Below are 24,512 nucleotides of genomic sequence, written 5' to 3'. Positions count from 1 at the left end.
TTTATTCAAGTTTGCACATTTTGAAGTGGTGGGGCCCAAATTGAGAATATTTTTTTCAAGGGGCCCCAAATCCTTGACAGACTGAGTGCACCCTGTGAGGACCCTGGGCTGTGTGTGTGCAGACTGGAGCTGCTCCTCTGCTCCTCTGTCTATCTGCAGACTGGTGCTGCTCCTCGATCTACAGACTGGTGCTCCTCCTCTGCCTCTCTGCAGACTGGTGCTGCTCCTCTGCTCCTCTATCTGCAGACTGGTGCTCCTCCTCTGCTCCTCTGTCTCTCTGCAGACCGGTGCGCCTTCTCCTCTCTGCAGACCGGTGCTCCTCCTCTGCTCCTCTGTCTCTCCGCAGACTGGTGCTCCTCCTCTGCTCCTCTGCCTCTCTGCAGACCGGTGCTCCTCCTCTGCTCCTCTGTCTCTCTGCAGACCGGTGCTCCTCCTCTGCCTCTCTGCAGACTGGTGCTCCTCCTCTGCTCCTGCAGACTGGTGCTGCTCCTCTGTCTCTCTGCAGACTGGTGCTCCTCCTCTGCTCCTGCAGACTGGTGTTGCTCCTCTGTGCTCAGTTCAACCGCTGCCCGCCTCGGTCCCTCCTCTCCTGTGTGTGTGACTCTGACGTAGCGCACAGCGTATCCCGCCGGGGAGGGGAAGGGCGGTGCTGCTGCTGCCGCCGCTGACTATATTGCAGAGAGCCTCAGAGCGGTCTGCCCCTCTTTGCTCTGAGTTTCGTCGAGTGTTAGCCGCAAAGTGAATCGGGCCGGGGAGACATGGCTGGATATCTGAAAGTCCTCAGCTCTCTTTCGAGGTCAGCCGGCGTTGCTTTGTCCAGGAACCCGGCGGTACTGGCTCCGGCTGCGAACTGCCAGAATTTACAACAAAGAAACTGTGAGTGACAGAGATAAGCGGGGTCACCCTCAGCATCAGTACAAATTAACTGTCGCCAGTCGTCTGTTTGTGGTAACATGGCGCTTTTATTGTTCCTCTGGTAACATATCTGCATAGCCTCGGAGCGACTAAATTAAGCACCGTTTGCGGACCGTTGGCGCCGATGCTAACGCAGCTATGCTAGCCAAGTTGCGGCTGCTAGCCAACCGGGATGCTGTCATTACCTACCGCTAATGGCTGTCAGACCTAAGATGCAACGATGCTCTAAAAGCTTTGGAGCCTCTGTTCAATGTCTTAACGTTGCCAGTCGAGTGCAGGTTGGTTATATAATCTGGGGGATGTTTCCGACGAGGGGCCGCGGCTGTGAACCGAACGACCGACCGGGGTCTGTGGAACCGTCTTTGTCTTCCCCCATTCAAAGTTTGAGGAACTGTTAAGAAAAATGCCACTGTATGCTAGTGATTTTAATGAATGAATAACCAAAAATAAACCGGAATAATGCAGGTTTACTGTCTCCTTTGAGTTAAAATGAAGTCAAAGAAAATTGAGCTGAAGAAACCGGTCAGTGTTTTTAGACGTCATGCAAAATGGTAAAGAAAAAAAAAAACCCAAAAAAACACCGGTAGTGGTTTGGGGTATTGTACAGGCAGTGCTGGTTATAAATCATCTATAATCACTCGTCTGGGTCGTAACAGGTGCTTATATCTCCTTTAGACATCTCATTAGAGTGACACTGACTTAGTAAACTTTTTTCCCAAGGTCAGCCATCGAATACGAGTCTCCGCTATGGGGAGCAATGGCTGCCGTCGTTGCTAGTGCTCTTGTCTGTCCTACATAATGTTTTCCATCAGGGTAACATCCAGACTACCGTTAAGTGCTGCATATTTGACCACTTCTCACCCTGGTGTTTGACTCTTAAAAACCCCCTTGTTACTTTCATTTTGGCTGCAGACGCTGACAGATTTCGCAGCCCACTGCAGCCAAGGAGACCTGCTAAAATTAGTTGCTTTATGACTGTGATTTGGGAGCAGGGATCCTGAATCATCACGTGGGCTCTGCAGATATCCCACATTTCAGACAGCAGGAATTTAATACCCAGGACTCAGGGTTTGTAGATACACGTCTCTTTGCAAACTGACTGCACTGTTTACAAAGCAGTAAGTTAGATGAAGGGCACTTTGACCCTCAGGACTCATAGGTGTGATTGAATCAACGTGTCATTTAGGTTTTACAGTAAATTTACCTGTCAGGAATTAGTTGTTTATTACCTCAGTTTGCAGCAGGAATGTCACAGATAATTGAACGATTAGGCTTCCTGCAGAACCAAGATAAGAAGTTCCCAACAACTTTAAAACTGTAGCAAAATCCACACAGGCAGCATTGGCATTACACTGATTTTTAGCTTTGACTTTAGGTTTTTCTCTTGCTTCTGTACGTTTTTCTATGGGGCAATAACGTGCCCTTTTACAGGTCTTGTAAAAGTTGCTAACAAACTGTTTCTCGGTTAGAGCAACGAAGGTGTCGGTGCATAAACTGTACAACAGTATTTTCCACAACTTCCTGCCAACATACGGTTTTAACAGGTTGTCTTCTGCAGGATGTTGTTAATTATATTGTTGACTTGGTGAAAGTCTTTACTTGGTGGGAGGATTATGGAGATGAGATTTAAAGCCCGTCTGTTGAAAGTTAACCAGACTGTACAAGGAGACCAAAGTCAGACAGAGGTTATCCAGTCAATTAGTATGGGCCCATATGTATGGACTGTTTATAGCTGCTTGCCCTGTATGTTTACTGCAGAGTTAATGTTAAACACAGTCAAGAGTTCTCAAAGTTTGAGATTAACGCTGAACTCCACAGAAGTTGTCACTCGTGGTATTTAAAGCTACTTAATACTGAAAGTTGGCACTAAATGCTGGGTTAGATGGGTTTTGGTCCTGTTACTATATTCATTAATTGGATATATCCGTGTCCTAGTTTTAGTAGGGGTTGGCTAACGGTGGGTTTTTAATGATAGTTTGTAGCAGGAAAATGCAGACGAATGAATGACAGTTACTTGAAACCTAATTTCGGCACTAACAGGGAAAATAAGTACTTTGTCAGAAACTGGATTTTTGCTGAACTTGACATCAGTGCCCAAAATAATGAATACACAAATGAAAAGATTTTTTTCCATGAAGTAAGAATCTGAAACTTGATGTCAAGATGGCATAAAATAAGTGATTTTTAGTTGCTGTGTTTTCCATTTTTAATGTATATCATACGTAAAAGTCAGTCGCGCAAGTCAGAAGACTGGCTGTATGCCAGTCAGGTTCTGCTAATACTGATAGTATATAAAACATCCCATTAATGATGATTAATTGGTCTGTCATGAGGTTTGTTTTTTGTGTTGTATTTATATAACGTTTTTTGAGTAGAAACGCCAAGCAATACACAGAAATATGTTGTTATTATTAAATAGTATTCATTAAATGCTCTCTGGAAAATGAACATTCATATTCAAACCAGTGTATGAAATGAGTATTTTCATCCCACTACTAAAGCAAAGGTGTTATATTATTATGGCTTTAAAACTCTTGAGTTAAATCTAAAATTGTAGCAGTTTTTTTTTTTTTTTTTTTTAATTTAAATATAATCATTATCTGAAGCCATACAACTAACTGGTCATTCTATCATTATTTCGTCAGCATTGATTTAGATCTACAGAGTACTACTTGGCTGTGTGTTTCTGCTCCTCCCTGGTACTTGCATACGCAAATGATGAGGCAGGGAAGGAAAGCCCGCATGACTGTTTGAGCTCGCCCTTCAGCGTCCAGTTTGTTGATACACTCCATAGTTACATAACCTGCTCAGCTCTCGACTCTGCTCCCCTCCCCCTGCATTGTGATAGTAGAGGCCCGTTTTAGCAGGTTTTAGATTGACAGCTGCTCAGAGTAGGTGACAGAGTAGCCAATTTGATGTTCATCCCCTGTTGGCGAATCACAACAATCCTCATTTTCATTTGACTTCTGTGCTGCAGAGTCGAATTCTACACATATTTGGCGAGATGTAAAATTTGTATGTCAGTGCGCCTTTATTTATTTAGTTTTTGGGTTTTTTGCACTGCACTTTCTGGCATGAAAAAGCTGCTCAAAACAACAGTGAAGTGTCACGTTTAGTGGTTTATATTTCCTCTTCCAAGTCATCAGTTGGGTCAAATGTAAAATAAAACTACCGACAGCATGATGAGTGTTGCCTTTGTCACCTGATGTGATCCCTGCCAAGATAACAATTTCCTTATCAAGACCGTATCAAGCAGCCACAGCGAGATAGGATTACAGCTTGAAACGTCCCTTGTGCACTAAAGCCCAATCAATAATCAAATGGGCTTTTGCAGAAAATGTTAAAATAGCTATTTGTTTGCAGGTGCCAGTGCTATTGTACTGTTGAAGTACTTTTGTTGTTTCTTTCTCTCTGTATCATAGTATTGCGTAACATAAAGGTCATAACTGCCTTTGCTGAGTTTATTTTCAGAGTATCACAGTCAGTATGTATCTACAGCTGGTAGGGCTCATGTATCTAAGTTCAGGAACACCAGAGGCTAGTCCAACAGGTGTGACCAAGGCTTCATATTCCCTAACAGCTTGGATGTCTTCACGTGGCTTTTTGCTTTTTATCTTAAAGTAAAAAGTCTTGTGCATAACTACCATTTAGCTGTATAAACAGTTCCCCTGCACTACTTGTGTTCACTTGCATAATTCTGGGAAGGCTTTGCTAGCAGTAGGGGAGCATTAACTTGGCTGGGAAGTCTGAGAGTCACTTGATCCTCTGCACCTCCCCCTGTACTTTGTCAATTCACTCAAATGCTCCTGCTGGCAGAACTCTCACACACTTAGCAGAGTGAGACTAGATATGATTAGAGTTACTAATCTATGTAGATCCAACTGGAAACCAAAGAATTGCAAGAAAGCAAAGAGAAATTAAACTGAAAACATTTGAGCTTATCTAGTTTCTTTCCACATAATTGGCACTGTAGTATGAGTGTAATTGTTTAATTCATTCATGACTCGAATTCGTAGTCGTTGGTGTTTCTTCAATCTTGTTTAGAGCTAAGTGAGAGTTAGCAATAGAGTTTCAACAAATTATTTATAAGCAACGTTCTATGGAGTTCTTCTGTTATGTTGTTAATAATTTAGTCTGTGAAAAGCTAAAATTACCCAAGATGTTGAGCCATTGAGCATTAATCTACTTCTTGCAAAGAGGTTACACAAGGACAAAAGCAAGCAAATAAGTAGAAAAAAATTACAAATTTTGCTGAAAGTAACTGATGATTGAAGCGGTCGTGTTTGTTTGTTGGTTGGTTAATTACTTGTTTGTTAGTTAAAATTAAAAGGTTGCAACAATTATAAGAGTAGCATCTGATGCACAGATGTTATCTGGTATTTAGAGGAAACGTGGAAAATGCTGGCGTCTGTCCTGTGCAGATGACCTCAAAACAGGATCCGCCCCCCCAATCCATGTCATTTCCTGTCTTCATGATGGCTGCTGCTGCTGTCGTCACAAGTTTTTGACTGAAAAGCTGGTTTTCCTGAACTGTTCTGTTCTGTTGACAGATGCCGACAAGCGCATCAAAGTTGCCCAGCCGGTGGTGGAGATGGACGGAGATGAGATGACCCGCATCATCTGGGAGTTCATCAAAGAAAAGGTGATAGTGGCAAAGGCATCCAGGGGCTGAGGGGTAACTGCACAAGTGGTGTGTGTCTCAGAGGAGTTTGTACATGCTGTCTGACCTGACTATTTTTATATCAGACACTGACATGTGGATACAAGGGAGAGGGAAGAGCAGAGCGACGTGGAGGATGGCTGGAAGATTATATATATGATATGTGGGGGAGGGGCTTTGTGATGTTCCATTCAGTCACTGGCTGTTTGCCTTGGGAGTGAACAGATGGTGCAGTACATCAGGGCAGAAGTGTGGAGAGAAATGAGCTAAAAGCCCTGATTGTTTTGACTGTACTTTGAATGTACTTTTCTAATAGAGAACCTTTCATTTTTACCTGTTGATACTTTCTGATTATTCTATTAGTGCATGTAGGTGTAAAAGTAGGTTTGTTGTGTCAGTTTTCTGTTTTGTTTTTTTTTTTTTTTTGTTTTTTTCCACAAATGATACAAACAAAAAGTTCTTTTGACAGTCACAGTCCTTCCCACACAGACTGGATCGGAGGTTATTCAATTTGCTCTCATAGAAAGCTTTGATGTGTTAATTAGGGCTGCATGATATTGGCAAAGCTTGCGATATGGGTGTACAGCATTGCGATAACGATAATATTGCAATATTTCTCGTTCACCTAAAGAAATACCAATTTCATCTACTAAGAAAAAAGTACCTTAACAATGTTAAAATGAGACAGTTGTTTGTATGCTGACTCAATTATTTATAATTTAAGACAAAATACTGTACTATAACAACCAATTACACTATTCTGTCCAAGAACCTGGTGATGCTGCTACCATAGACCTTCAGACACAAACAGTCAAATATTTTGTCATTTTATTCATATATAACAATGTGTAAATGACATGGATGTATTTCATAATAACAAAAGTGCCAGAGTATCGTCATGTAAGAGCTTTAACAAAACACTATTCCATTGCTTGCCTGGTTTGGTAAATACTGCATATAAAAATAAAAATCTTTAAATATAAGTGTTCAGGCCCTGCCCAAAGTTGTGCTCTGAAAATATTCACATCTTTTCAACATTAATATGTAACTCTTGCATTCAACCAGCAGCAGTAGGATTACTCCTTTTTTTTTTTGCCAGAAAAACTAGTATGTTAGAGTGGTAGAGAAAACCACTCTGGTACCCCATGATGTGTAAACCAGAAAGTTAATGGAAAAAAAAAAGAAAATAAATTATTGCACATCTTTGCAATATGAATATTGCACACTCTGTTATCATGATAACAATATTTTTTTGATATGTTGTGCAGCCCCAGTGTTAATGTAGTGCTGTAGTTGGAGAATGCAAACATGCCAATTCTATTCTTGTTCTATCTTTTAGCTCATCCTGACCAACGTTGATGTTGATCTCAAGTATTATGACCTGGGTCTGCCATACCGTGACCAGACCGACGACCAGGTCACCATCGACTCTGCCCTTGCTACAAAGAAGTACAATGTTGCGGTTAAATGCGCCACCATCACTCCAGACGAAGCCAGAGTGGAAGGTCAGTGGCAGACCTTCAATGTCTTCTTAAAGGACTAACATTTTGGAAACCACTCTTATTTGCTCTCTGCATTCAAGTTTGATGAGATGAAGATTGGTACTGCTGGAAGCAGTTGCCAGGCAACGAGGCATGACATCAGGAAGTTGCTGCTTTCAGCCAAGAAGTGGTTCAGCACATACACTCTTGTCAATAGTGAAGTGACAGTTTTTACTTCAGCCTTTGTCCGTATTTAGCTATGGTGACATAACACAGTAATTTCAGTAATTCGCCACTGTCACCAATCACAAGTGTTTGCTCCTGAAAGATTCTGTTGGGTCTCTGTAAACTTAATTTGATTCTGATTTGAATTGATAAAGCACTTTGTGACTCTGTCTGTGAAAAGTGCTCTATAAATAAAATTTACTTTACTTATTTACTTACTTTACTTAATTTCAGAGCTCAAGAGGGCAGATTTAAAAAAAAAAAAAAACACCTTTATTTAACCAGGATAAAGAGATCCCATTGAGATTAAGAACCTCTTTCAAGGGAGTCCTGGCCAAGAGGTAGCATGAAATACAACACACAGTTACAACATACAAAAATTTACTGGACAAGTCAAACTATGAAAAACAAGTGTAAGTTATTGAGTTAGTTTCTAGCACTTTGAGTTTCAATTTAAAAGCAGAATATAAATACAAAGACTCAATATATATACTCAGTCCTGAAGAACACATAGCACTGTGACATACACTAATGAAATTAATCTTAAAAGTTCGAAGTACTGTTTTTTACCAATCCTGAAAACTCTCCCTGAAGTACTTAGAGACGTGCATCCACTTCCTTTATTTATATATACCACTGACAGATTTTGTTGTAGTTAGAATAAGTGCTGGAACTCTGACTGAATGCGGATAAAGCATGAACTATAATTTTCTGTGTATTTCTTTTTTTAGAGTTTGGCCTGAAGAAAATGTGGAAGAGTCCCAATGGAACCATCAGGAACATCCTTGGTGGCACTGTCTTCCGTGAGCCAATCATCTGCAAGAACATTCCCAGGCTTGTTCCAGGCTGGACACAGCCAATCACCATTGGCAGACATGCCTTCGGTGATCAGGTGAGTGTAGCCTAAGTGGTAAAGGAATTTAATTAAAGTCAGTCACATCAAGCCCAGTAATTTGAAGATGGATCTCAAGTTTCTTTCCCCTGGTGACATGTGCTGTTTTTTTTTTTTCTTCTTCTTCAGTACAGAGCAACAGACTTTGTTGTGGACCAGCCGGGCAAATTCAAGATCATCTTTTCACCTGCTGATGGTAGCGCAGGAAAGGAATGGGAAGTCTATGACTTTCCTGCTGGTGGTTGTGGAATGGGCATGTACAATACAGATGAGGTGGGTATAGTCTATATACTTCTACAGAAGGAGTTACTTATATTTTATTTTTCCCTTATTTGAGAAAGAAATGTCTATTTTGAGTCACAAATGTAATATGTGCAACACTATCTATCTATCTATCTATCTATCTATCTATCTATCTATCTATCTATCTATCTATCTATCTATCTATCTATCTATCTATCTATCTATCTATCTATCTATCTATCTAGTTGATGACATCTGTTACATTTTTTGCCACTGTCAAAGTTTGATATTTGAGGTATCAAGTAAAATAAATTTGATAACTTGATCTTTGTTTAACATTGGAAAAGATGAGTTTAAGGTGCTGGTAAATTCTACCTTTGACACAGTTGTCATTGCTGTAAAATAACCTTATTTCAACCTGCTCTGCTACTGTTTTGTTTGCCTTCATCAGCACGGCTCTGTTTGATTTAACAACATCAGAGGTCATACCAGATGACTTTCAATTTGTCAAGGGGAAGGTTATTAACCTTGCTTTGCTGATAAAACCTACAGTAGTCACGGACCATTTGTTTTTCGTTTCTTCATCAGTCTATTACAGGCTTTGCACACAGCTGCTTCCAGTACGCCATTGGCAAGGGTTGGCCACTTTACATGAGCACAAAGAACACCATTCTTAAAGCCTATGACGGCAGATTTAAAGACATCTTCCAGGACATCTTTGAGAAGTGAGTGTCATCTTCACTGATTTATTGCCCTTTCAGATTTTATTTGCCAAATCAATTGACAAGAAACATTTGTTTTGTTTTTTTTTTTTTTACAGATTTTTGTCTGTAATTCAATATTTGTTAGACTTTGATTGAATATATATACATATATATATTAAGTGTTTGTTTTGCACAGGCACTACAAGCCAGAATTTGACAAACTCAAGATCTGGTATGAGCACAGACTTATCGACGACATGGTTGCCCAAGTGCTGAAGTCGTCTGGAGCCTTTGTGTGGGCTTGTAAGAACTATGACGGAGATGTCCAGTCTGATATTCTTGCACAGGGTAAGACAGAGTTAACCATTTTTGAAGAAAATTGTGTTATAATGTTTGTACAAAATGGCTGCCTTTTTTAAAAAGCATGTTATTTTAAGGATGGTCTGAACTGCCTGGTTCTTGTTTTTAGGTTTCGGTTCTCTGGGACTGATGACGTCAGTTCTTGTGTGCCCTGATGGCAAGACTATTGAGGCTGAGGCTGCCCACGGCACCGTGACCAGGCACTATCGCGAGCACCAGAAGGTTAGTAACCTCCTGTCCTTATCTGCACCATTGCTCGAGATTTGAACCCATTTCAAATAGGCAGTGTGTCAGAAGCTGTGTGAAGCCAAATCATGGTCTTGCTCTCACTGTGTAATCTGTGGAGCTCTACTGCCATCATGTGGTGAAACATGAGATTGAGATTTCTGCTAAAATGCCCAAAATATTGAGTACCTCGAATGACCATCTGTAATGGAAATACTGTATGTTGAAACTACAATCACAGATTTTCTACTCTACTTTCAGGGAAGGCCAACCAGCACTAACCCTATTGCAAGCATTTTTGCCTGGACCAGAGGCCTGGAGCATCGTGGAAAACTTGATGGCAACCCCGACCTTATCAAGTAAGAGATGCGTAATTGTGTAGTAGGGCTGCACTATTTACCAAAACGTGTTCATAAATACAGTTTCAGCCTGTGCAATTATCTCATCACAAGAATCTGCAATTTAAAGGTCCAAGTTGCTATTTTACTATTCAAACATTTGTTGCTTTTTTGCATTTTTAGTTTTTGTACACATACTTTTATACCAGTTCAATTTAGTCATTTGAGTTGGGGAAATAAATAACATTTTAAAATAAGTAATATGTGTATTTTCATTGATAACCAAGCAATTGGACTCTAATTGTAATATTTCCCCAATATTAGCAGTTTGACCATTTGACCAAATGATGCTATCCTAGATTATGGGAGCATAGTGACAATAGTGATGGAAATTTAGCAATTTTGTTGTTGGCAACTTCCTATACTACCCAGGCTTTTTTTTTCTGAAAGAACCAAACAACAAATTTAAGTCTTAACATATATTTTACCAACTTTGTGATTCAGTGGCTAAATAGTGCACGTTTTTCCCCCTAATTGACAACAGTCTGTTTTGCCAAATGGTCTGGCTTGAAATAAAATGGACTGTAATGTGCAATTGTTGAATGTTATTTTTTGCATTTATTACTTAAGCATAATATGCCAATGTAAATAATGTGTTAATTAATCGACTCTTGAACCAAATTTAAAATATTTTTTGCCAGTCAATTTCAGTTCTTTTTTGTACTCTATGTAATGTGTAGTTTTATTTCATGTGGCAACTTTTACCTGCAAATGGATCTGCCTGTAGTGAACTCTCCTGACAAATGAGAGCCACACTGCCCTTGTGTGAGACATGGCTTTGCTAATGTGTCTTTGTTTATCTGCAGGTTCTCCCAGACTCTGGAGAGGGTGTGCGTCGAGACTGTTGAGAGCGGCACAATGACCAAGGACCTTGCTGGCTGCATCCACGGCCTGTCCAAGTAAGACACTTGATATTTGTAATTATTAGATCCCCAGTTGTCATATCTATTATTATAACAAAAAAGTCAGTGTACCTTGTGTTGATGGAGCTTTGACTCATTTGTAACACAAGATATGCTGGAGATAAACACTAGATAACTTCTTTGTTAGTGGTTTTCTATGTTTTTTGTTTTGTTTTTTTTTTAAATTACTGGGTAGTTTTACAATGGTTAAGGAAATAAATGTCCTTGTAAGCTTTAAGCTTTTATTTTGTTAAATGTTTAGAAATGGTACATTTTTGCAGATACCTAATGAACATCTGAATGACAAAAAAATCATTGCACAATACTCTACTTGGTGGACGTAGATGCAGAGGAAAGATTTCTAAACATTTTCTCACGTATAGACTGTAACCCTGTTGGAGGCTCATACTGTTTTGTTCTAAGTGTTAAACATTGCTGTGTGCATATTTTGCTTACCTGTTAGCTTGAACATGTCTTGCCTTTTTCTTTTAAAGACTGCACTATGGGACATTTATCTCACAGCAGCCACTGATTGGAAGTTATTTTTGTCACTGAAGGCACCACACTCTGGAAACTAGAGGCACTTAAATAGGAGGGTAGCCATTTTTTAATGATACTGTCGTAGTGTATCAAGTCCTAGCTCATTTGTTTGAATTATACTGTTCTTTTTAATAAACCACCCGCAGTAACGAATGCGAAACATGTGCATTAAAAATGTTTCAGGTTGCATTGAGCGAGGTTTTATAGTCTTCGTTGTAGTATCGAATTTTTCTGATCTGCTCTGTCTTTTCTACCTTTTCAGTGTCAAGCTGAACGAGCACTACGTCAATACTACAGACTTCCTTGACGCCATCAAGACAAATCTGGATAAAGCCCTCGGCAAGTGAAGGACTTGAAAGAATAGAGTTAGCCTGGAGACAGCAATGTCACTTATGTTTTTGTACCTCATTTTTAACTTAAAAGGTCAATAAATCACTTGCATTTCATCTGAAGGAAAAGATGTACTGTCTATAGGTTTATGTAGTGTTCTATTAGGTTATTACACGGTTGAGAGCTGTTCTTCACCCGACGCCTCCCTAACTACCTGTCCTGTTATTTGCAAGGTTTTATTTTTGTAATGTGAAGTACTGTACTGAATACTGTGTAATGCCTTGGGCAAGACTGAAGCCTGTGTCAAACATACTTGCCAATAAATCCCTCGTTTGACCCACTGTCGGTATTCCTGGATTAAATAAAAGTCAGCCGTTTTTTAAAGGTAAATAAATTTATTATCTTACAGTATTGTCTGGTACACAACATGTACATACATTTCTATCCACATTATCTCCACACTAATGACTAATACAGAAAGCCACTTAAGATGAACTTCCTCCCCTTTTGTTTCATCACTAAAACAGTGATGGCATGAACACAGAAGCTGAAGAACTCACAAAAATGAGCATTTTATTTTAAATGCACTATATCAACATCGCAAATGGATACCTTGTTTGCAGGTTACAAGTTTGAAAAGCTAAGCACTGGGAAACTGAATATATTGAGAATTTCCCAAATCATTTTCCACGAGGTCCATGGCCCTGTCACATGTTGGGAGGTTGTCGTTCATCACTTGAGACCAGTGTACAGCATGATGGATGGCATGCTCTCGCAGACACACTGGGGCACTTAATATTTCTGTCCGAGTTTTTGGGACTATTCTTGTTGAGATTCATCCATTAGAAAAAAACAAACAACTGCAATACAAATGCAGGGTTTGCATTGCGTTTGAAAAATGCTGCAGTCCTGACTTGTGAAGGCCTGGATGGGGGGAAGTTGGTGATGTTTTGTTGAAAGAGAGGCTGTACCACAGTCGTTCTATTCTTTGCGGTAATCTTTTGAAGAGATCTACAGATGGGTGGGAGGGGAACCTGAAAGTAATTTCATGAGGTCTGCAATTGGACCCCAAGAAATTCAATGTCCCTGCACAAAACGGCAAAAGAAACTGACGATGCCTGTAAGCTGCAAGATATGATCCAATTCTTTGGTAAAGGGGTTCTACTGTTATAAAGGGTGTTTTGTTTTTCTTTTTGTTAGTCTTAAAACATTCCACAGAAACAAGTACATTCATAGACTAGTGATCAATACAGGGTGATGTTTGTTAATGCAGAAACCTAAAAAGTAAACACAGTGGCCCTCAGTGCAATGCACCGGTTACAGTACCAGCCGACATACAAGAGGACTGATACATTCTGTACAGTATTATACAACAAAACAGATTGCAAATCCATATGAATTTAAGTTGTTTTTCAGACCACAGATTTCATTTATCACAGTATAAATCAGTGAGTCAATCAATCTTGATAAGCTTTGGCAAGTCAAATGAGCACTAACACTTGTTTCCTTCTTAAACTCTTCACATTAGTTGACCCCAGCAGACTGAAAGAGACCGGGATTGTCTTAATGACTAAGTGTAGAATATATCTGACATATGCTTTAATGCTTTGAACTAAATGTGCTTTTCACCTCAGGCTCAGATGATATTCCTGTTTTTAAGCAACTGGCAGCATACAGTTTATAGATATTTTTCAACCTAAATCTTCCTCTTTTAGACAGTCCATGTTTCTAAAATATATTTATTCAGTAGATTTGCAGTGTTTTAGAGATGAAAAATAGGTGATTAAGTAAAAAGTATACATTCTCCAATTGTGTAGGGTAATATTCATTCCAGTGCATGTAAATGTGCAGTTTGCTGGGTTTCGCCCTTTAAGAACCTTTGAGAACAACCCAAGCACAATGCCTTATACAACAAAAACAAAGAAACAATCCCGTTTTCATTAGTTCACACTAATTCAATTTGGGGTCATTTAAATAATTCAGGCAGTGCTGAAGCGCCCTGCTCCTTTCCCATAGGTGCTGTAATACTCCATTTGAGATAGTTTAGCAATGTCTGGTGTGTTGTTGTTGTTAGCCCGATTTTCTCGCTCACTGAACTCAAAGCTCTCCTCTTCATAGTCCTCCTGGCTCTCTGTTTCTTGGGGGGGTTCTGAGGGTAAAACAAGCACAAAGACAAAATGTGATCCCACTCAGTCCTGAAGAACACACACACACACACACACACACACACACAAACAGACACACACACAGAACATCTTAAAGACACATGGTCTCAGTGAGGACAGCCAGTAGATCGCCCCTCCCTCCCCGCCTCAGTATCAGTCTCCACTGATAGAGACAGGCATGTCTAATCCAGGCACTGCTATATTTACTAAACACATAGGGAGGGAGTGACAGAGAAACATCAAAACACTTGGCCCCTAGATTACGGTACATGCTGAGTCAAAGTGCATTAGGGATGACTGAGTGACAATAATGTGACATGAAGCCCACCCAGCCGTCCCACTTGGAAATTTGCCGCACATAACCATGAGCAAACGCGGTGCCTTCCAGGAATCTCATGTGAAGAGAGTGTAATAAATGACATCTAATCCAGCTGTTTACCTTGTCCGTCTATTGTGGAGTCCATGATGCCGTGCTTGACCTTCATGTGTCGGCTGAGGTTGCCCTTCAGGTTGAACTTGCTGGTGCAGTAAGGGCACTTGAAGGGCTTGCTGCCGGCGTGAAGATGCATGTGGCCGAGGAGGTTGTACATTCTATTGAACGACTTTCCACAGACCTGTGAGAAAAGAGCCCAATAGTTAGCACAACTCTCTGGACAGTGGGCTCGTTCTTGAAGTGAATTGAAAGTGCGCTTTTTTACTCACCTTGCATTTGAACGGTTTGACCGGCAAGTGGACAATCATGTGCGTTTTAAGAGTCTGCTTTTGGACAAAGGTCTTGAAGCAGACGTGGCATTGGAAGGGCCTCACACTGGCATGGATCAACATGTGTCTCTTCAGGTTGGCAGACAGCGTGAACTCTCTGGAACAGACGTCACACTTGAATTCTTTCATACCCTAGGGAGACAAAAAGTGTTTGGGTCTTTTAATTAATTTGGCTAAATATACGGTTTGGAGGAAAATAAATAATGAGTCACAGGGAGAAACACACATGGAGTTTGTGTGCATGTGTATGAGCATTTGCATTCTGGCTTTTGATTTGAGTTGTGTAGTTTGCGTTAACCCTCCAAAGTATTGAAACATTGATGGAAAAGTGTAACAATGGAAAGAATAAACTTTTTAAACTTATTTAACTACAGCACATGTCAAACAAGAGAAACATTTTTCTTCGTATAGAATGAAATAGACTGTTCTATATAAAGAAATGGAGAATAAGACTAGAATGATTCATCAGACACAAAGGGAAGTAGCTTTGCAAACGACAGACAACAACACAAAACACATGCAAGTGGGGGGTTGAGCCACACAAAAAAACTCAAGGCCTTTGAAGGCTATGTTTACAAAGCAACTGGTTTTAGAGAAAAGGCTGTGTTCAATATACCTCTCAGTTTTCTATAAGGGATCTCTCAGAATATACTGATTGGGTTTAGCTTAAGTACTTTTCAAAATATCTGAAATCATTATAATGATTTATGCTTTCAAATATCACTTAAAACAAAAGCTTTTTATTTGCAGTCATGTCTTTTCAGGAGGCAAACTATTCTCTAGATTGTGGTTTTGAACACAAGAACTGGTAGACAAAGGCACACCATCAGGTTTCAGTACCTTGAGTGCGATGGCGTGCGCTGCCAGTACCTTGTGAGTGAGAGCGTGTTGCCGAAGATGGTGGATCTGGACAAACTCCATGCCGCACTCAGGACAAACGTAGGGCCGGACATTCTGGTGCTTCATCAAGTGGTTCTGCAGCTGGCTGCGGTAAGCAAAGGACTTGTGGCACTCTGTGCACTGGTATGTGGTCGGGCCCTGATGGCTGGTCAGGTGGCGCTTCAGGTGTGCGTAGGTTGGGAACTCCATGCCACACTGGGTGCAGACATGGCACTGGCCATTCTCGTGTTTGTTCTCATGGGTTCTCAGCTCACTTGGGTAAGCAAAGCCACGGCCACAAAAGCGACAGCTGTAGGGCTTGACGTCCGTGTGCTGCAGCATGTGCCTCTTCAGGTGGCTGGTCTGCGTGAAGGCCTTCTCACAAACGGTGCACTTGTGAGGTCGGGTTCCCTGGTGGGTGAGCAGGTGAGTCTGCAGGTGGCTCGGCTGCTTGAAGAGCTTTCCACAGTGTAGACATTCATGGGGTTTAATTCCATTATGGCCCAGGATATGAGTGACAAGGTTATATTTTGAAGTGTATGACTTCTCACACATGCGGCACTTCCAGCGTTTCAAACCCTCTCCCACGTCTACACAGTATGACTCATCAATCTGGACATTGATGTCCAGCCGGTCAATCTGCATTCGTCTGGCAAGGCCCTCTGGGTCTGACCACAGCATGGCCTGGCCATTCTCTTCATATTCTCCTGGCATTGCCATATCAGCAGACTCATAGGGCACGTCATTGGATTCATAATAGCGGTTCTCCAGAGGACTGCCATTGTCTCCACTAGTCTTGAGATTTAGGGCCTCTTCCTCTTCTTCTTCTTCCTCAACCACCAACTCTTCTTCCTTCCTCTCTCTTTCTCTGCCGTTGCTGTCTTCTTGTTCCTGTTCTGGCTGTCCGTCTTGTTGTGGCCTAGCTGTATCTCTCACACATGAGAGACAGTTTCCACAGGCCTGCTCCTCTTTCAGAGAGCCTTGTTGGGTGACTGGCTCCTCTGATTTACCAGGGCTACGCCTGCTGTTCATGTGAATGCAGGACGGAGGACTGTCAGACTCTAGCCTTTCACCTTTAACCTGAGCCTGTGGGCTTGGTACTTTGTGTGGATGACCCTCTAATTCTGTCTCACTCTTGGGCTTCTTTGTCCTCCCTCGGGGTCCAGGCCGTCTTCTCTCGCTGCAGTGGGGTTGGGGGTCTGGTTCACCAGCAGGCTCAGCCAGGTAGTCCCCGTTGGCTCCAATCAGTTGGTCAGCATACTCATATTCCATTGCCTCCTGTGGAGGATGAGGGCACTCTCTGGGTTCTCCTGTGTAAAAGCCATTAGGAGCAATGGTGGCCCCAAAGATTTCATTCTGTGAGATGAGACCAAGAACAGCTGCCTGAGCTAGAGACAGAACCACCACGGGCTCTGTCTGTGTGCCCACATCCACTTGGCCTTCTGTCATCTTAGGGTAGTTCGGCACCAGGCGGCCACTCTCCTCCTCCTGGCAGAAAATATAGAAAACATACAACATCAGCAAAGACACAAAGACTAAAAGCAATAATACATTGGCTTTTTGTCTGCTGTTACAAAATCTGCCTTACACAATGTTTCCTCAAATAACCTCATTTCCCCATTGTCGCCACATGATATTAGTGTCCTTCCTATTCATGCAAACAGAAAGTTTTAGTGTGTTCGTGTAATGAAAAAATATCAGATAGAAAGATTTTTGACATTCCGTATTACAGGCTGATACAAGAAGCTACACAATCCTTTATCCTAGGACTCCAGGGGAGTATTAAGATAATGTTTTTCAGGGGTACTCTGTGAAAACCGCATTCGGACTACGCCTTGTTTCTTTGCACTGAATCCACAGAACATTAGATTGAGGAGATAAGGCAGATCTGTGTTAGCACCCCGCTTCCTTCCTTGACAGGCTTTAGAATAATAAAGAACACAACAAGGGATGCGGGTCCAGCCAGGAAGTTGACTTCCGTGGACTGTCCTCAGCACTTCCTGTGGGGTCCCGGGGCAGCCTGGCTGACCAAAGTCAACTCATCACTGGAGCTATCTGTCCCATTCATGAGGAGCAAAGCATCTCAGCTTTACACTCAGAGACTCCTGCTGTAGCTGACTTCATAACGCCTGCCACACTGGGCTTCCTTAACAAGATGATATATGCCGGCAGGCAGTCTCATATCCATAACAGACATTCGATTGAGCTTCGAGCTCATTCTGTATTCCAGACCGATGCATAAGACTCCCTAACATAATTGTATGGTTCGGAAGTGTTTTAGACCCACATGCACATGTTTACCCTGCCGCCTGTAAAACCAGAAACACTGAAACTATGGGGAAGAAATCGTGGTACAGCCAAAGTGAATCTCTGTGGTAAAGGAGAAGTGAAGCCACTGTTTTCAGGTTATTTCTCTGCATGGATCTGTCTGTTTGGATATACAGGAGGTCTGACCCCTAGTTTCTTTTGAGACTGCACACTAGTCTTCACCATACATACCGGCAAGAGCTGCTTCCTCTCCTGACACAATACTGAGAGAAAAGAAAAGAGTGGATGGAGAAAAGGGAAAAAGGAAGAAGAGATATAGAACAGGAATAAAGGTGTATGTGTGTGTATGTGTGTGTTTGTAAGTGTGTGTGTGTCTGTGTGTTGGGAGAGGGGAGTAGACCTGGATGCCCTGATAACCACGTCATTTATAATTACTGCTTTTAAAGTAGTCAGACAGAGACAGACTGTGTGTTTGTGAGAAAGAAAAGGAAAAAGACTGGGTGTGTATTTTAAAGTGTGTGTGTGTGTGTGTGTGTGTCTGCGTGTGTGTGTGCAAGAGAAGAGAAAAGAGAGGGAGGGAGGTATGGAGAGAAGGAGAAAGAGCTGTGGGCGGGGGAGGAGTGGAGGGAGGGAGACGGAGAGAGAAATGAGATGGAGGGGCTGAAAGATAAAGAAAGAGGGGAGGAGAGGGAGGGGAGGGAAGGGGAACGAGAGATTGAGTGAGCATGTGAGAGGAGGGAAGAGAGAAAGGAAAAGGAGCGGGAGGGGGTGCGGGGGGGAGCCGGAGAGAGACAGAAAGACAGAGTGAGTGAGTGAGAGAGAAAGAGGGGAAGGAGGGAGGGAGGGGAGCTGGAGAGAAGAAAAAGCACAGCAAAATGAAAGGCTGACAAAATGAAAGAGAAAAAGACAAATGACAAGGAGAAAGAGAGGTAGGGTAGTAATTGCAAGAGTCCGTAGTTTCACATTTAAAGTTGCAACTGAAAGACACCTAAGGACAAACAATTAGAGCAGCAAGAGAAAAAAAAAACAGAAAACAGCAGAGATAGAAACACATAAGTAAGCCTACTCTTATCTATTGAAAAGATGTTCCCACTGCGGTTCTCATATGAATGTAAAAAAAGTAATCTTGCTTCCTCTCACACAGACACAAACAAGAGTGCAAGTACCTCACTAACAAACGGCAAAACAAGTCTAACCACCCCTCTGACCATTAACAGCAACACATCTTTTTCCATGTTTAAGTTACAAACTCACCACATTGTTCCTGGAGTGATGTTTGAGGTGTTTCAGGGATCTCATCCTTCAGGAGAAATGAGTGGAGTAAAAAAATCCACCTCCTATTTATATCTGTGGGAGAGTGGGGCGGTCCCACGGCTCATCCTCCTCCTACTGTTGCTGTTATCAGAACTGACTGTGCCTGCCCCCCCCCCCTCCACCCCACCACACACACACACACAGCATCACCCCATTTCTTTCTCTTCCTCCCACCCTCTCCTTCCCATCACACTTCTCTTTCTCTCCCCTTTTCTCTTACAAACACACACACACACACACACACACACACACACACACACACACACATACACATCTTATCTTCCTTTCTCACTACATACAATTCAGCATGACCCTTCAACACACATTTCTCTTTAAGGCACACAGAACACAAGCTCTATCTTTTCTTGATCACACATATATTTTGCATTTCCTTTTTTTTATGAGCGTGAGCTCTTACACACAAACAATTATAAAATCTAATCAGTAGTTCCTCTCCTTGCTCAAGCCGATATATGAGAAATTTCACACGCACAAACATCTATATATATATATGTATGTATGTATGCAGGCTCACACAGGCACGTACACAATTTCTCTGACACACACTACACGCACAAACACTCAGAGACTATGGGTGGAGGTGCGTCTGTCAGTAGCAAACAGTCAGACAGATAATGTCTGAGAAATGCTAAAATTTTAACTTTCCAGAGACCATGTAGTTTGCTGCCATTATTTCTAGATTCAAACTAATTAACTATTGAGACAGCCTGAAGTATACTGTCTGAGAAATTCAGAAGAAAAAAAAATGAGTGACAAAAGAAAAGAGAAGGAGAAAGAAAGGAGAGAAAAGCAGTTAGAAGAGAGGGAGGGAGGGAGACAGACGTGGGGGAGAAAGAATAAGGAAGAAAGAAGCAGAGGGAGGGGGAGTGAAGCTGAGTGGAGGAGTGGGGGGGGGGGGGTGGGGTGGGGGGGCAGAAAGAAAAAGGGAGAGAGGAAAGAGAGCCGGGGTGGGGGAGGGAAGAAGAGAATGCAGCAAAAAGGAGGAAGAAGGGAAAGGAGAGACGGGGGAGGGAGGGCTGAGGCATAAGAAAGGATGTGGCAAAAGAAAGAGAAAGAAAGAATAAAAGAGAGAGAAAAAAGAAAGAGGAGAGGGAGGGGGAGTGGTGGAGAGGGGGTGGGGATGGGAAGAGAGATAGAGGGAGGGTTGAAAGAAAATGTAGTGAAAGAGGAGAGGGGGGGAGTTAGGGCTGCAGGAAAGAAGGAGAGAAAAAAGAGAGAAGAAAAAAGGGGGATGGTGGAGTGTGAAAATAAAAAAGAAGAGTCCATCAGCAAGAGAAAAGAGAAGGGGGGGGGGGTGTAGAATGAAGAAGAGGTGGAGGAGGGAGGGGGTGGGAGTGCGTGTGTGTGGGGGGGTGAGAGCAAAGGGAATGGAGAGAGGAAAGGAGATAGAGAGACGGAGAGAGTGAGGAAAAGGAAAAACAGCAAGGGAAGACATTAACTATTGAACTTCCAGATTTCTTTCAGGCTGTGTTGAGAAACAGTGCGGCACAGTACCTGCGGGCTAAGTACAGGTTGTGTGCTTAAGTAGTCAGCACTGAAGATGATCCTGATAATTAGACAGGTATTCTATTATAACAGAGCGTACCTTACCTATAAGTAGTAAACACAAGCAATATGTGGAAAAAAAGTGCATCTGACATGAATGTATAGGTGCAGGCGAGCGCGACAAACACTGTGTGGACACATGCCAATTGTGACTGTAAGGCTGAGGAGTGTGCATAAACATTTCCTACTAAATAACAGGAAAGGGCAAACCTTGAAAACCTTGATCAATCATCAGCGGCTGGGAGTGCTGCGAGAATGAGAAAGATAGAGAGAAAGGGGAGCGGAGGGGAGGAGGGAAAGATAGGGAATGAGAGTGAGCGCGAGGGAGGCAAGGGAGGGGGAGAGAAAGAGAAAGAGATTGAGTGAGGGTGTGAGTGAGGGGGAGAGATAGCAGGAAGTCGAGGGAGAGAATGGGAGAGAAAATAGAAGGAGAGCAAGGGAAGAAACAAAGAGATAAGAGGCTGAAAGACAAAGAAACCACATGGAAGAAACAACAAGGGACACGTACATAAAACAACACAGAACTAGCCTATGGGGAAAATGAAAAAGACACAGACAACAAAAGTTTGGGGAAGAAATACACTGGCTCCTTTCCAGGCCTGAATCTTCATAACAGCTAAACCTGCTCGCTTGTCCGTTTACTTTGGGTATGTTTGCATGTGTTGGACTACAGAAAACTAATAGAGGAAAGGGGTGTGATGGTTGAATTTCATTTGGTTTATAGATTTCTACAGGTTCTTATGTGCATATGAGACAGAAGGAGTAAAGGAAGTGAGCCATTGCCCGGCTCTCAAGTGTACTAGCCCTCAACTGGGATTTCAGATGTGTGTTTGTGCGTAGCTGCGTGTGCACATTTGTCTGATGTCTGAGATCAGGGACAAGCACACATACACACACACACACACACTAACACACACACACACTAACACACACACACACCGCTGACACCAACACGCTTTCAGTTCCCCACAGCCCTGAAACAACATACTTCTGACACGGGTGTCCGTATGACTTAACTTGTATTCTTACAGCGACTACTTGTCCATTTCCAAAAGCGGCCTGGTTCTGTGTTGTTTGTCTATAAGAGTACAACCATGCAGTGCAGTGTCACATCCTCTCTGTGATATAGGTCAAAGTTATAACTTTTATTTTTTTTTCCAGCAAGAGGAAGAGAGCGAGTCAGAGATAGAGACTGAGGGAGAAGAACGGAGCTACAGATTCACATATCAGTGGTCTGCTTTACCCCTGAGAAAAACTCAATGAATCATAAAACTGCAGTGGACTCATTGATGACAACTCTATGCTTTCTTTTTTTTTTTTTTTTTTTTGGCTGAAACAAATGGGTGTACATATTCCCACAAATACATATGACAATATACTGAAAAATATCAAACATATATTAGACAAGCCTTAGGTTAGTCCACATACGCAGCACATCCAGCTCCGTTTGCTTTATGTTAGTGAGCTCACATTGTCAGTGTTGTTTCTTTATCCAAACCAGTGACAGGCTGCATACAGCCCGAGTTTGCTCTGACTGTGTGTGAGACGTTGTGAAAGGTGATGGCTGTAATTCAGCATCCTTTCACTGTCAGGCAAACTGGAAGCCATGTAGGTTTTGTATATAGGGTTGTTATAGCTACGGCGTTCAGGTGAGGATTTTCTTCTGATCACTTTCTTAGCAAAAAGAAAAAAGAAGAATCAGTTTGCTCTCTGTTTTGAACTTTGAGTTATTGGACTGTTGATGTTTTAGCCGTCCATCCCTCTCAGACCCATGTCTTAGGCAGCAAGCCCACACACCTTCTGTTATTTCCAGTGCCGGATCGGTCTCACCTCTGCATGGCATGCTGATATAATAGTAAGTCTCAAGCATGATTAGCTGCTGTAATTAAGCTTTCACAAAAAAAAAGCACAGCAGGCTTTTTCATAAGCACAGAACAGACAATCACACAGCTTGAATCTAAGCAATGCAGATGGAATATAGCAAAACAGTATAAAAGCAGCCACACCCTAGTTGCACGCCTCCAGCTTCTTCCATTAAGGTCAGTAAGAACAGACTGGACACACAGACAGGAGAACACAAAGTGAAAAAAAACAAAGCTTCAGCCTTTATCAGTACTGCCTCCTTCACTACAGTGAAGGAGAGCAACTTTAAATGTGAAGCATACATGATTAGACACAGAGTAGACTATAGGTGAATCACTTGCAACTTCAGGCATACCTCGAATAAACAAATGAGAACCTGCAGCATATTCTGCATATTTCTGATTCAATATTGATGCTTTCCATGTTTGCTTTTTCCCCTTTTTTTTGTGCTGTATATTTTATACAAATCAAGTCTTAAATTCACTCAACAAATCAGTCTTACACAAACCGCAAGACAGGATGCAGAGATGGCCAGAGCAAAAAAAAAAATCCTAAATAAAAGATTACTCTCCCCATTTTGTAGTGGGGTACTAAATGGAAAGACAGAATATTAGCAATGAAATAGCTCTGCTTGGAGACAACATTGGAGAAAGGAGTGTGGGGAGAGCTTGAAAAAAAAAAAGACTGAATATAAAGGAGAAAAGACAGAGTTGAGGGAGGAGAGGAGAAGAGCATTCAGCAAGGAGGATATAAAAGGAACAGAGAGGGGGGCGAGGGAGTGAGACAGAGAGCTATGGAAGGAAAGAGAGAAAGAGAAGGGAGAGAGCATAAGAGAGCGAGAAAAGAGGGGGGCATGGGAGAGCAAGAGAGAGAGGAGGAGAGAGAGATCAAGAGAAAGAGGGAGGAGGGAGGGGGAGCGAGTGAGAGAAACAGAGACAGAGGACGAAAGAGAAAGACAGAGAGGAGAGAAAAACAGAGAGGGGGAAGGGAGAAAGAGGGATAGCCACAAGAGACTCAAAAACCACAGAATAAAAACCCTCTGTCTGTCTGTAACTCTATATAGATATACAAATATGAATCCTAATATATGGGCACATTGCATTTATTCAGCGGGAAAGGATAGTCAACAGTACAGAATTCAACATGCACCTCAAGTTCATTCAATAAGTCAGCAAACACAATGTAGGACCACGGAGAACTCATATCTTCTTATCAGGAATGCAGTTTTTCATTGCAGTAAGGTGGGAGAGGAATTTTACCAAGCTACTTTATCCTATTTTAGTCACTCTGAAGTCTCTTCCTGCTATATGATTCATGGAAAAGTATGCTTATAAAATATACGTATATTCTGTACAGCCTTTACCGCATCCTCTCCGTCAGTACTGCAATCTTTGTGCGGCAGGCAGACAGACAAATATACATAAAGGAAACAAATGATTTTGTCAGTCTTGCAAGTGTCCTACATAGTGAAATGGCCCCAGATTTACTCAAGGTGAGGCCCACAATGAACCACAGAAGCCTATTAACACTAGAGGTCTCTGGCGTGCCTTATATGCTGGTTAGAGGCGACTCCATTCAAACTGGCTGTAGCAGACAGTGGGGACACAGCCACTGTCCCTCTATGGCCGTCACTCCTTTGTATTATTCCTCCACCTCCCGGTAACAAATTTCAGTCGGAATTACTTTTCTTTCGTCCAAGTTTCATTCTTTTAAATCAAACCCTTTGTCTATCTCTTCTTTTGTACCTTCCTCCTGTTTCCATGGTTACCTCTCTCTCTGCTCTGTACACTATCTATCTCTTCCTCCGTTTCCCTCTCTGT

At 42.0% G+C, this 24,512-nt stretch overlaps 2 protein-coding genes across 3 annotated transcripts; one reads left to right on the top strand and one right to left on the bottom strand.

Annotated features, from left to right (window-relative positions):
- The first annotated feature begins 672 nt into the window (after positions 1–672).
- On the top strand, positions 673–12,216 carry idh2 (isocitrate dehydrogenase (NADP(+)) 2). The gene is made up of 11 exons (XM_030136409.1): positions 673–876; positions 5,466–5,557; positions 6,915–7,080; positions 8,013–8,173; positions 8,303–8,446; positions 9,005–9,141; positions 9,317–9,468; positions 9,590–9,702; positions 9,967–10,064; positions 10,910–11,002; positions 11,808–12,216. The coding sequence occupies exons 1-11, from the start codon at positions 759–761 to the stop codon at positions 11,890–11,892; spliced, it is 1,359 nt and encodes a 452-aa protein (XP_029992269.1). The 5' UTR covers positions 673–758; the 3' UTR covers positions 11,893–12,216.
- A 41-nt stretch (positions 12,217–12,257) lies between these two features.
- Positions 12,258–19,264, bottom strand: znf710a (zinc finger protein 710a). Of its 2 annotated transcripts, none has more exons than XM_030136406.1 (5): positions 19,204–19,264; positions 15,643–17,169; positions 14,743–14,934; positions 14,480–14,654; positions 12,258–14,024 (listed from the first exon to the last, which is right to left on the bottom strand). In XM_030136406.1, the coding sequence occupies exons 1-5, from the start codon at positions 19,246–19,248 to the stop codon at positions 13,855–13,857; spliced, it is 2,109 nt and encodes a 702-aa protein (XP_029992266.1). In that variant the 5' UTR covers positions 19,249–19,264; the 3' UTR covers positions 12,258–13,854. The 2 variants fall into 2 exon arrangements, with proteins under 2 accessions (XP_029992266.1, XP_029992268.1); XM_030136408.1 differs by having other exon boundaries at positions 15,673–17,169.
- Positions 19,265–24,512: the final 5,248 nt, after the last annotated feature.

Source organism: Sphaeramia orbicularis, chromosome 6 (assembly GCF_902148855.1).
Source record: "Sphaeramia orbicularis chromosome 6, fSphaOr1.1, whole genome shotgun sequence".
Classification (NCBI taxonomy): domain Eukaryota; kingdom Metazoa; phylum Chordata; class Actinopteri; order Kurtiformes; family Apogonidae; genus Sphaeramia; species Sphaeramia orbicularis.
Note: the sequence above shows the minus strand (reverse complement) of the source record. Positions and strands in the feature narration are given on the sequence as shown.

Coding starts and splice junctions, on each gene's coding strand:
- idh2 (XM_030136409.1), top strand. CDS start 759: ATGGCTGGATATCTGAAAGTCCTCAGCTCTCTTTCGAGGTCAGCCGGC. Junction 8,174..8,302: donor GACATGCCTTCGGTGATCAG/GTGAGTGTAGCC, acceptor CTTCTTCTTCAG/TACAGAGCAACAGACTTTGT. Junction 11,003..11,807: donor TGCATCCACGGCCTGTCCAA/GTAAGACACTTG, acceptor CTACCTTTTCAG/TGTCAAGCTGAACGAGCACT.
- znf710a (XM_030136406.1), bottom strand. CDS start 19,248: ATGAGATCCCTGAAACACCTCAAACATCACTCCAGGAACAATGTG. Junction 14,935..15,642: donor CGCACGCCATCGCACTCAAG/GTACTGAAACCT, acceptor TTGTCTCCCTAG/GGTATGAAAGAATTCAAGTG. Junction 14,025..14,479: donor CTCCACAATAGACGGACAAG/GTAAACAGCTGG, acceptor TTTTACCCTCAG/AACCCCCCCAAGAAACAGAG.